We start from the raw sequence: 13,138 nt of genomic DNA, 5'->3' as shown, positions 1-13,138 counted from the left end.
CCGTGTGTCACCCAGTTCAGAATTGCAAATTAGAATCTGTTCTCAATTGCCATATCCGGATAAATTAAGGTTAAATGAATATGCAATTACGCAACATGCAATTAATGAGGCATTATTTGTTCTGTTGGATTAGTAAGTTAATGAGGCCCAAAGTGTAGTGCGATACTTGATTTTTGATTTTTTTCAAATTGGGGTACAAAATCTTGCTCAGTAGTCAGTTCATTAGGTATGAAATTCAAAGAATTGGTTTCATTTTCAAAAGTTGATTGATCAAATACAAAATGCCTCAAAGTAGTCAATATATAAATTGCACTTTAAGTACTAAATGCAGCAGCCGAGTCAATTCATTACGTAAGTCCAGAATAGAACATAGTCGTCCATTTAGTCAATACAACACCCAACAGGTAAGTTACAGTGGAGCAGATATCAAAAGAAAACCTGATTGGCACTCTAGAAACTGGGTGAGGCTAAATTGTAACAATAATAATTAAGAGTAATGACGTTGATGATATATCATTAGAGTCTTTTAGTTCCCACAAGTTAAAGAAACACGCAGACAGAAATGATGTCATTTTGACACTTTTATTCATGCAGGAACTTGACTTGACAGACAATCATGGTGATGATTTATTATTTTTAGAAAGTAAGGCGACCGATGAGGAAACATGAGGACTCTGTGTTGTTGTTACTTCCTCAGGCCTCGCTTGCTCCTGCTGCTCTTTGAACTGACAAACATAGTTAAAATCAGCACAGATCAGCAATGCGTTACCAATTCTGCTTCGCAACAAGTGACCTCACAAATGTGAGGCGACCGGGTGGAAGAAATGGGACGATGCCTTTGACGTACATTGCTGAATATGCTAGCTAACTAACATTTAATGGACAAATTTTATTAATCTTTAAACAAGCATGAATGCATACATTTATTGTTGACTGTCGTTAGCAGTTAGTGGCTAACAACCCGCCGTTGTTTAGCCAAGACTCTTATTTATACCCAGAAGTGACTCAGTGTTAGTTTGTGATTGTAGTTGTACATGAGTGACTACGTACATTGACAGTTGACAACCCGTTGTCATTTTAGTAAAGATTCTTGTGTATTTATAACATTGCCGCCACGGGCTAAGTAGGTGGCTTATCAGCGTTGCGATCCTCAGTCAATTTGTGGCGCAAATTTTTATGCCCCTACCAATTTTGCCTCGCCACAAGTGACATAGCTCACAAAATGTGACGTGATTGTGAAGGAGCTTGCTCGCATTTTATTAATTGGTTTATAATTGTGTTCACACGGAAGTTTAAATGCGTACATTGACTGTTTTCATTAGCAGTAAGCAGCTAACAACTTGCTGTTTTTAGCAAACACACTTGTTCACAACCAACAATGACTCCATGGGTTACGCAAACAATGTATCAATGTTCCAATCTTTGGTAGGTTTGGTGCACACACTTTTTAATGCCGCACCAATTTTACCGAGGAACAAGAGAAGCTGCCAGCTAATTTACTTATTTAATCATTGGTGTGGGATTGTTTCTTATCCAGGAATTTAATGCATAGATTAACAGTTGTTAACAGTTAGCGGCTAAAAACTTGCTGTGTTTTTTTTAGCGAACACTTTGTTCACATCCAACAATGACTCAATGAGCTAAGTAGGTGGTGTATCAGTGGTCTGAGGGGGAGTCTAGCGTGATTTGGATGGCGGTGGGGTCACCAAATGATCATGTTGCACTCAAGATCTCTCAGCTGTTGGACCTCATCCCCTCTGTCCCCCACTTTGGGACCATCCTCGCTATGCTTGTGTTTGTCACACAGTCTCAACTTTTTGTCCCCCTCGTAGCCCCCACTTAGCAGGCTGGCAGCTGATCCTTGCAGCTGCTAAGGGGCTCACTGCCTTGTTAAAACCCCCACACCGTTTATTTGGCATTGAGATTATCAAGTGATCCATTCAGCATCTCTGAATCTTGTTTCATTATTTGTGTGGAAAGCAGGAATATTGATTGACTCTACTTACATTTTCTGATGGTCGCTGACACGGTTCCTCAGCACAGTCACCTGCGTGTGTGCAGTTCCATGTTAGTCACGTCATAAGATGGCAATCTTTAATGTATGAGATGCAAAATTCTGCAGATTTGCCAGTTGATGGTACAAAGAGCTTGTCAGTTATTGTGGTTAAGTAGACATTTTTTGGAGTGCAAATTGTAAAAAAAAAAATGAAATGGTTTACAATCCTGCAAATTAGTCAATTATTGGGTACAAAATCCTGCGAATGGGTCAGTGTGTCAATATGCAACAAAAGCAGCTTTCTAGACAATTAAGTTGTAGCTCATTTGACACTGTAGATGTGGAAAATATACCAAACTGGCAAGTTCAGTTGGACACTAAATGGAGTAAAGTGGTCAGTTCAAAAGTTACAAATGGTGTTCTTATTTACTACAAAATCCACAGTTCACAATTATGTACAGTTCACTTAGTTTGTGTTGCATTTACCTGGGGCTTTAAGAGGGGCGGGGCTGACGCTGACAGGTTACCGTTCGCGTTAAAGTTTAAAAAGCGGCATTGCAGTGTTTTTCATATGAAAATCACTCACTTCGTCGTCAACATGGCCCCAATGGTAAGTTACGTTTGTGTCCGCTTTTCTTTGTCAGATCTGTCGAGTTATCATTTAGATTCAATAATGCTTGCTTGCTTTGTTTGTCTGCTCTGCTTTGTGTCCGTAGCGCTTTGTGTTCGCTGCATCGCAATCACAATTAGTTGCTGTTCGCAGTCGGCAGTTTAAGCAACGTGGGCAAACGTCAAGTCTTGCAATTACAGCGGTGTCTTTGCTAAGTTCTTTTTTTATTGGAGTGTTGCCGTGTCATGTTTGTCTGGCTGTACTGGAAAGTTTGAATGATCATTTTGCGTTACAGCTGGAGTTAATAGTACCGGCGCTCCGCTTTCGGGTTTGACCGCTGGGATTTGTAGTCCTTTTGTTCGGTTCTACTTTTATGGTTTCTTATATTTAGACAATCTTGATGACGTTATAAATGAGTTTGATTACATATAAACTAATTCGGGAAGTAATGATGGCATTTACAATACATCACGTAAAATCATGGGTGATAGATTTATTGTTAAGATGAAGGTATTAAGTTTGACTAATTCATGTCAATTATATACAGTGACATGACGCATGAAGATAGATAATTTATTTTGTTGTATTTATGCGTACTTTTAGGTTATTACCTGCTGTGTGCTTCAATAAATGACCAAAAAAGTACATAGCGAGTAATCCTTCCGTGCTGACTGATGATCCCTACTCCGAGGGCTGTAAAAAAACGTGAATAACTGAACAGTTTGTTTGTTACAGACAATGTACGGGCAATAAATCAATGTCAGTTTAATAAGCCACAAATTGGAGTAGTCTGGATTAGTCGTTTAGTCGGTGCACAATGTTTTCTTAATTTATGAGGGAGAAAACACAGTTTAATTTATTACAATGGTGCCTTAAGATATGGGTTTACGGTAATTTGACCACGCTTATTTCTCAAGTCACCCGTATCTCAAATCGTCTTTTACAAATAAAATTAATGGAGATGCCATTACAGTATTACACTCCTGCTTCCCCCAAGATCAATGAATAAAATAAAAATAAAAATATTTTTTAAGAGAAAATAGCACCTTTTTAAATTGATCAATGGCATAATTAGAATTGGAAATAATAAAACAAATTTGCCGCTCCTTCTGGTGTACCCGCTTGGGGGCATTGTTGGACAAGATCGCACAGAATTAAAAAAAAAAAAAATGACGTGACTATTGTTACAGTGTACAACAGCTCGTATCACAGGGGAAGCTCTCAAGTCGGGTCACTCGTATCTCAAGGCACCAGTGTTGTTACATGTTGCAACATTGTTTACTGGGTATAACATGTAGCAAACTAATCAATGTATCAGGTACAAAATACACGAAGGTACTCCGTTTATAAAGTGCAAAATATTGTGCTGTAATATATTAAAATGTTTGTTTTGTTGACGCACCTCATATTTCTGCTTCGAGTATTTGTACTGAAGTTCAAACTTCTCCGACTCCAGCTGCCGTATCCAATCCATCAATTCTTTGGCCTTTTCCCTGCATAGACACAAACGCACGTACGTTGATCGACTGTTTGATTGACCGATGGGCGAATTGATTTCCACCTGAGTTTGTCCTCCCTCAGGTGCTCAATGTTTAACTCCTTTCGCCTTTCGTTGAGGATCTTCTTCTTCTTCTCTCGCTCCGTTTGTCGCGTGGTTCCCGTCTGTGTCTGGCGAAACCCAACCAAAAATATTAGGAACACCAAATACACATCAGAAATAATGACATTGTGTTACTTTATAGCCGGTAAAGGTCAGATTGCTCAGGATCAACTTCTTCCTGGCGTCATCTTTAGCTTTCTTTTTGGCCTCTTCTTCCTCCTTCCTTGCTTTCTCCTCCTGAGGAAAAAAATAATGCAACGTATTCATGAGTTCATTAAAATGTTTAACTAGTCAGTCATTATTTTTCAGATTGCCATAATTCTGCATAGCACTGATAATATACTTTGTTGTTTGTCGTTGACTCGACGTTATTTCCAAAGCAAACCCCATCGAAGGAAAAAAAAGAAAAGACTCAGACGGCGATGGACTTAACTTACGGCCATTTTGTTCTGTCGTTCTCTTTCCCTCTCCGCTCTGATCTTCATCTGCTCGGCTCTCTCGGACCTGCGCTTTTCCTAAAGAGTCACAAAGGGGAGAAATGGAAGTATTTCGCTTATTGATGATGTCACCTGGAGGCGACAGGGAGCCTCACGATGCGGTCGGTGAGGCTGAGGAGCTCCTCTTCCTCCTTCTTGCGCTTCTCAAAGTGATCCTCAATCAGTGTCTGGAGCTCCGTCAGGTCTTTCTCCATGCGCTTGCGGTGGATGTCCTGAGATGATGCGCATTTGTGACCAGTCAGTCAGTCAATCAATCACTCGTGGCCTTAGAAATGGTGCATTGATTAAATGTCATCATAGAAAAGCCATCAATAATATCAACTCACGTCAAAGTCCACTTTTTCCCCATCTGGGATTTTGGGGGGAGCCATACAGGGAACAAAACCAGGCCTGACCACAAATTATAATCATTACAAAAAATGTGGAATACATAAGAATGTTTTGTAATGACATACTCTATGGAATAAATATCAATCTCTAACAACAAGACATATATTTACAGTACATACAGTCATACCATTTTGAATTATATAATTGAATGAAACATCTCTTACCTTGACTTCCTCTTGGCATCTTTGACATGCAAAAAAAAAAAAAATAAAGATGCAAAAATGTTTAAAAATCATCAATAAAAACACATTGTGCGTGATATTGTGAGCGCTTCTTACCGTCCTCAGACTCGTCCCCATCTAATTAACGTCACAAAAGCATCACAAAAAAACAGTGGTTAACATTTTCATAAGGTGCGGTCCCGCTCTATCTAATGTTTGGAGACATTTCCTCATGCTTGTTAAAGAGTTTGCCAGTCCTGCACATACTGTAATGTTTTCTCTGCATGCGCCATCTGCACGGATCTGCTAAGCTAATGCACAGAATGAATTGTGTCACTTTGATGATGAAGTGCTGCCTGTGCCAGTGAAAATACAATCAAATCTTGATGAGTGCTCGCTTTATGGGGGTGATTTTGTTAAATTTGGTAGTGGTCGTATTGCACAAGCGGCAATCATTTACAGTCTGGACACAAAGCTCGTAAATATTTCCAAAGTCTCCAATAACATTCGGCAAAATTTGTTACTCGTCAGTTTTTTTGAAAATTAGTCTTTAAATGGGGTGGAGAAGTAATTGTTAGTGTTTTTTGAGTACTGGTAAGTAAAAAAAAAAAAAACTTTCACCAGTTAAAGGGAATAAATTATTTTACTTATTTTTTGGTTGAGGGGTTGACACCGCTCTCTTAATGGATATCATTAGGTTGTGCAAGTGTACCTAATGAAGTGGCCTGGTGGATGTCTATCATTTGGAAAAACTGACAGTACAGTTGCCTTTTGCGTGTTAAGTGTTTCACTTTCAAACAAAGAGTTTTTTCCAGTTGATGGGGTGGAAAGACAACAGTCAAAAGACAGCTGAGTGAGAAAAGAAGGAAGCAGCTGCCATGTCGACAAGTGCTGTCAGTGATGATGGAATGAAGGTGTGCGCGCGTGTTTGTTCAGCGCACGCCATTAAAAATAACTCAGGCAACATCGATGCGAAAATAGATAGATGGAGAGTGAGCATTTGCACGAGGCATTTATTTGTTCTGATTTGATATATTTTCAGTTTTTTTAATTGCGTTTAAATGAAAACACAAATACTCTACAAAAAACGCTTTTTACTTGTTTTTCAACAATGAAAATTGTACTCTATAATATTGTAACATTAAGTAAATATTTTTTAAAATGTAAAACGTAAAAAAGAAACAGTTTGTGCATTATTTACCGCCTCACTTCGAGTCATTCTGCTGCTCCTTCTGTTGTGCCGGCTTTGTCCACCAGGGGACAGTATAACGCACTCATGCATGTAATAAGAGATGGCCCAAGTTCGTTTGTCTATTTACCGAGTCACGATGGTCAGTGACTCAATAAGCTGCAGTGATTTTTCTTATTTTTCTTTGTAATAATAATTACTTTTTTGTTTACGTGTAATATGATTTTTGATGAAAATAACAGCTAAATATATTTGCCGATTTATAATTGTCATGCATTTCATAAATGTTTCATAATCTATTCTTCAATGCATCTCATAAAAAGTGAAGAATACTCATCTGCCATATTTTATTGTAAGTACATAAAATTGACACACACACACACACACACACACACACACACACACCGGGTGTTACCATGTTGTGCATGTGACAAGAAATATAAGCTGCAGCAGCGAAACTACCTCCATCTACCCCTTCATCCTCTGCAGCCCCCTCCTCTTCCTCTTCTGTGCAAAGCAAGCATGAAGAGTTAGCAGCAAACAAAGCAGCATGGACATAATTATTTTGTGATGATAACCATAGAGCAGAAAATGGAAGCCTGCCCATGGCGCGCAGTGCAAGTGCACACAGAAACACGTGAGCCGAAAATTCTTGACTGTTCTGCGGCTCTTTGGCTGGTTCACTGCGGCTCCCGGGCTTTCACATGACAAGCATCAAAAACGCGCTGCCATTCAAACAACGGCGCAAGGTACACTAAAATTTACGATATCAGCCTATCATCAATCCCGTTACTTGATTGACATACAGGGCAACCAGTCAGATGGCAAGTGAATTTTGACCTTTATGTCACCGCTCCTGACTGGCTGTTGCTCATCGTGGCGTACGAGTGTGCTTGCATATGCGTGCAAGTGCATAGTTGGGTGCCCGCGTGTGTGCGTGCGTGTGTATATGCGTGCGTGTGCGTGATCGGGTCAATCGCGGGAGGTTGGTCGCGTCAAAAGTTGATCTTCGGTCAAAAAGTTTGGCCACCCCTGCCCTACGTGGCAAGCTGACCCGAGTAGTAAGTAACCGCTGCAGCTTGCCTGCAGACAGTGCCTGCTTTGAGTGGCAACAACACGGCGCAAGGTACACTAAAATTTACGATATCAGCCTATCATCAATCCCGTTACTTGATTGACATACAGGGCAACCAGTCAGATGGCAAGTGAATTTTGACCTTTATGTCACCGCTCCTGAGCAAACAACGGTGCTAAGCTAGTCAGCGAATTACCTCTGATAGTAAGGCAGGGCTGACCAATACATCTATCGCGATTGACCGGGAGCCGCAAGCTGACCCGAGTAGTAAGTAACCGCTGCAGCTTGCCTGCAGACAGTGCCTGCTTTGAGTGGCAACAACAGAATACAAGCCAGATTTGAAGAGGGTTGTTCAAGAGAAGGAATGCCAGAAGTCCCCGCACTAAGTTGGGGGTAATTCTATTGGCGGTTGTTGTCTTTTAACTCAAGGGTGGCCCAGGGAGCAAATAAAGGTGGTGAATGTGCTTTTTCAGAGGAAAGGTCTGGGAAATAGTTCAGGTCGTGTCCTGCAAGAATGAAAATCATCAGGTTGCATGCAGTTGGGCCCTGATTCTTCAAGTTTGGGACGAGCACCACTAGTGGTGGACTGGTTCCCTCCAGTGGCAAGCAAATGTCATTGATTTAAATGTCCCAATTGTGCAGTTTCATTGAGTTTAATTTTTTATTATTATTATTCAGTGCAATAGAATAAGTAAAGTTGTTGCATTTAACTTTTAATTTCAGCTCATATGCAATTAATTTATCTCTATAAAGTAAGAAGAAATACCGTATCTTGTACATTTGGCACACCAAAGAGAAGAATGTTGTAAACAATCTTACCAAATTTGAATGATTAAAGAGATCGCCAAGTACATGAAACGAGGCTTCCAAATCATTAAAAAAATCACGCCACTGTCTCCGCTCTCAAACTCTTTTAGCGTTTCTTCTGATTGCATGTACCACTCTACAGCTATAAAACAAATAATGTATTCACTCAAATCCTCCAGTTGTCAAGGTCTTGCTCGTCAGAAGACCCAAAAACAGGGAAGCAGGTAAGGAAAACCAGGGAGAACATGGAATCCAAAAAGTATCTTTTCAAAAGAGCAAAGCAAGGGAACTGGATTTATCAAAAACATAAAATTTACAAAAGCGCCCCCCCCCCCCAAAAAAAATTCTACAACAGGACTTGACTTGACATGACATGACATGAGATGAGCTGGGGACGTGACGACTAACAGGAATGGACAACCTACAAAGACAGAAAGAAACCAGGGAACAAAATACAAGTAAGCTGAAGAAACAACGAATAACATCTGGACTCGACACGAGTGGCAATGAGCTGATTGGAAGACATGGAAGTAAAAAAAAAAAATTGAACAAGCAAGGAAAATAATGAACCACAAGATAGCAAGACAACATCAGACAAAACAAAAACACATCGTGACATCGATTGCTTGAGTCACCTTGGGGCTTTACACACATTGAGAAGAAATAAATAAAAAAAATAAAAACTCCATCTTTGACAACAACAATGGCGGATAACTCAAGGGTCAAATAAAATTGCAACTTCTAAGTTTGTATCCAACTTCATGAACCACGATGCTTCTAAAGCAGGCAATCCCAAACTGAGAGCCACTTCCTACATGGTGACGATTCTTCACATAAAAAAAAAAAAAAATCCAATTTGTTTAATCTTAATGTTTAAAGCTTGAAATGTGGCAAAAGGTCAAAAAGCGGGCCGTATACTTTCGCAAACCTCTGCGACGCTGCTTTATTTTAATGCTGAAAAGTATGCGACATGGTGGATGAAAACCAAGAGGATGCATCCACTGGGGGATAAAGGTCAGCACGGTGGACAGGCACAGCTGCTTATACAGTGGCAACAGGACAAAAATACAAAAGAGCAAAGAAGCACAGAGAAGCCGGCGGCTTTGCGCGTGGCGCGCTAAGCATCAGGCTTAGGTGCGCAAAGCAGCCATTAAAGTGGCAGGAAAAACAAGCAGCTGACTGGAGGGGTGAGCTTTGCCGCCGCAAAAGCCCCCTGAGGCTGGACAACAAACTACTGCAAATCACTGAGCAGTCGTTTGAACGAATTGTGCGAACACTCTATGTTAAAGCATATGTTGAGAACCATAGATCAGGAAACGGAAGTTGCAAATGTGACATAATGGGGCCATACATAATGGGGCTACAGTAAATGCATGAGACCACTTTACGTTATGCCATTGCACTTTCAGTCGAGTGGTTATTTTTTTGCACCTGTTTGACAATTTAAAAAAACGTGTATCGCTGCACATTTTATTGATGACTCACAGTATGGAACATATTATTATTTACCTAATGTAAATTAAGAATGTATTTTATGTTTCATCTATTTTATTTACAGTTGTAATAGTGTCATTTGTAACATTACCCTAAAATGACATTGAACATTTATATATAAATCTATCAATATATCTATATCTGTTTATCTGTCTGTCTATATATGTGTATGCTGTATGAGAGATAAATATGTACACATATACATAATCTTTATAATTAAATTTCACTGAATAATTAGATTAGCAAATAGACTGCCGCGCACATCCGCCTCACAGTGCAGGGGTCGTGGATTCGAATTCAGCGTTTGCATGTTCTCTCTGTGTCTGTGTGGGTTTTCTCCGGTTACTCCGGTTTCCTCCCACATTCCAAAAACATGCGCGGCAGGTTAATGGAACACTCAAAATTGTCCATAGTTGTGAGTGTGAGCACGAATGAGTGTTCATATTCGTGTGCCCTGCGATTGGCTGGCAACCAGCTCAGGGTGTCCGCCGCCTACTGCCCGATGTCGGCTGGGATAGGCTCCAGCATGTCCGCGACCCTTATGAGGATAAAGCGGTTCAGAAAATGGATGGATGGATGGAAGAATCATTCTATGTACATCCCTTTACATTTTAATGAATAAAATTCACATTTGTTAAATATACAACAAAACATATGATCATCATTGTAAGTCATGAGCCTAATAGCATAATTGTTAAAGTCCTATTTAGCACACTGTCACAATATTAATAAATAAAAAAAATACCATTATGTTGAAAATTGTGTGTATGTCTGTATAGTTATCCAAGTCATGTTAATCCGCAAAAGTTGCTTGGAGGCAACTTGACTCTGAAATGTTTCATGACTTTCTTCATGTTTTCTGCCAATTTTCCAAAATGACTTCAGCAATTATGCTATTAGGGTAAGGACATGCATCATTTTGCATTTACTATGTGTCAATCAACTTACGGTGTTCCCTGCAAGACAACACACACACACACAAAACAATGCATTAGTCACCCATGTCACCAACATGTCATCGCACCGCCATCTTTCAATGTACTCACTCATACGAGGCCTCCTCGCTCTCCCACATATTGCACCACAAAGCACCTGCACCTTTATAAAGACCAAAAAAGTCATTGTATGCCGAAGAAGAATATCACAAAACACAACAACTGCAGACTCACCGGACGCTTCTGGAGATGTGGCGGAGTGTGAAACGTTCCACGCTGTCCCCCCCTCCCCGTAAGCTTTTAAACCGGGCGCCGGATCACATGGCGGCACAATGGCGGCGGACACATACCTGCAAGCAGATGGCGGCAGGCATTGAAATGTACATTCTCACTGGACGTGCTTTGACTATTTTTACACTGCAAAAAACCTGGACATGGGCACTATAAAGGGTCAAGGGGAGATTAGAAGACGGGCTTAGTGAGACGTGTAAACCTACTCCAGTGGGCTCTCAGCCCTCCCCCGGCCCGCTTCTTTGATTTGCAAGAAGACTTTTATTGTGGCCTTGGCTCCTGAATGAGTGCCACGGTTGTGTAATCACCACCAAAAGTAGAGCCATGATCCAATCGTGAGCCGCCTCAATGGACCATCATCAACCTTTGATCAACGCGGAAACACAGCTGCATGCAAGAACCTTTCGCACAGCTTGGAAAAAAATAACTGGATTATTAATTGCATGAATGGCACCGACATTGACGGGTGGGGGCGGGGGGTGAAGTCCACCTGCTTAGTACCAGAGACAAGTGCAGATGGCGCAGCCCCTTTTACACAGTTATGTAGGTTTTCGACACACCATTGTTCATATGCCAGATTTGGTCAGATAAAAACTGATGATGTGACAGCAAAAGCATGGAACTGCTAGACTCTATTTCGTGTTAATTTGATGCACTTTAAAGGGACATGCGGAGGGGTGTGGAACGAGTGCTTCCTTGTGCAATCAAAGTGCCCTTTTGTCTTTTTTTTGTATTTGTTGTTGCATATTGTGCATGTCTCTGTAAGCCTCTTAGTGGCCTTACAACAATACCATTTAATACAATTCAGATTTTAAAACATGAATCAAATGGATTGTAATACAACTAATTAAGCAATTAATAAAGTGAATGAGGGTGGCCCGGTGCTCGAGTGGGTAGTGCGTCGACCTCACAGTACAGAGGTCGTGGGTTCAATCCCAGCTCCGGCCTTCCTGTGTGGAGTTTGCATGTTCTCCCCCTGCCTGCGTGGGTTTTCTCCGGGTGCTCCGGTTTCCTCCCACATTCCAAAAACACTCTAAATTGTCCCTATGTGAGAGTGGGAGCGCGGATGGTTGTTCGTCTCTGTGTGCCCTGCGATTGGCTGGCAACCGGTTCAGGGCTCCTACTGCCCGAAGAAAGCTGGGATAGGCTCCAGCACACTAGTGAGGATAAAGCGGTTCGGAAAAATGGAAAAATTGATCAAGTGAACGACTGGTTAGCACGTCCGCCTCACAGTGCACAGGTCGAAAAAGTGAGTTGCTTTCAAGGTGCATATTGGTCTCCATTGTCAGTAAGTGGAAGCATTTGGGGACCACTAGGAGTATTCCATTACCTGGTCGAGCCGGTTTAAAATGAGAAATTGGAAGAGAAAAGGCCTCAGAGAGGTCTGCTCGAACTCCAACGTTCCTCTGTAGAAAGAGAACCTCACAGAAGAACAATAATCTAAGCATCACGCTGTCGACATTGTGAGTTGACAACACCACCATGTGGTCAAGATGAAAACTGACAAACACTTGGCCGGAATGAAAGTGGTCAAAAAAAAAAAGAAGTGCTCAAAGCCACAATCCTAAAATCGCTACATGCTATGATACATTGACTAGCATTAGTGTGGAAAGACCTACATTTCTTTCAGCATTCCCTGAAGTTTTGTTAAATTTTGAAAAGTCATCCTGAAGACACATGTTAATCTGACAGATTTTATTAAATCCTTACCAAATTTGAATTTGCTGTACTCGACAGATGATCACATTTTTACCAAGAGGTTTTATCATTGTGTGTGGGCTGAACATGTGGCATAATTTGGTGACTGGATATAAAACACAAACTAATACATCCACTCCCAAATACAGCCCTCAAAGCCAGTAACAGCAAAATGACATTTGGGGAGACTTCATGGGTAGAACCACAAAAAAAAAGTTGCAAGGAGCCAGCCTGCTGAAGACAGGGGAACTCTCCAGTTTTGCTCTGAAGTGGCCATTTTCGGCTCATCTTGGCCATTTCCAGAATTCCATTCATGTCAAACGCTTCCCAAAGATTTTGTCTTATTTGGAACAAATTTTAACTGCATATTTTACATTGACATTTGGATCATGCCA

At 40.9% G+C, this 13,138-nt stretch overlaps 1 protein-coding gene across 3 annotated transcripts; it reads right to left on the bottom strand.

The window, feature by feature from the left end:
• Positions 1-566: 566 nt before the first annotated feature.
• Positions 567-11,083, bottom strand: LOC109508443 (troponin T, cardiac muscle isoforms-like). Of its 3 annotated transcripts, XM_019858425.1 has the most exons (14): positions 10,989-11,083; positions 10,866-10,917; positions 10,768-10,775; positions 6,906-6,950; positions 5,372-5,392; positions 5,258-5,276; positions 5,030-5,093; positions 4,799-4,915; positions 4,644-4,721; positions 4,342-4,443; positions 4,168-4,274; positions 4,009-4,099; positions 2,007-2,047; positions 567-725 (listed from the first exon to the last, which is right to left on the bottom strand). In XM_019858425.1, exons 2-14 carry the CDS (start codon positions 10,892-10,894, stop codon positions 686-688), a joined length of 762 nt encoding a protein of 253 aa, XP_019713984.1. In that variant the 5' UTR covers positions 10,895-10,917; positions 10,989-11,083; the 3' UTR covers positions 567-685. The 3 variants fall into 3 exon arrangements, with proteins under 3 accessions (XP_019713984.1, XP_019713993.1, XP_019714003.1); XM_019858434.1 differs by lacking the exon at positions 6,906-6,950 and having other exon boundaries at positions 10,989-11,077; XM_019858444.1 differs by lacking the exons at positions 6,906-6,950; positions 10,768-10,775; positions 10,989-11,083 and having other exon boundaries at positions 10,866-10,904.
• Positions 11,084-13,138: the final 2,055 nt, after the last annotated feature.

This window comes from Hippocampus comes, unplaced genomic scaffold (genome assembly GCF_001891065.2).
Source record: "Hippocampus comes isolate QL1 unplaced genomic scaffold, H_comes_QL1_v1.1 scaffold17, whole genome shotgun sequence".
Taxonomy (NCBI): domain Eukaryota; kingdom Metazoa; phylum Chordata; class Actinopteri; order Syngnathiformes; family Syngnathidae; genus Hippocampus; species Hippocampus comes.
This window is presented reverse-complemented; position numbering and strand designations above follow the sequence as displayed.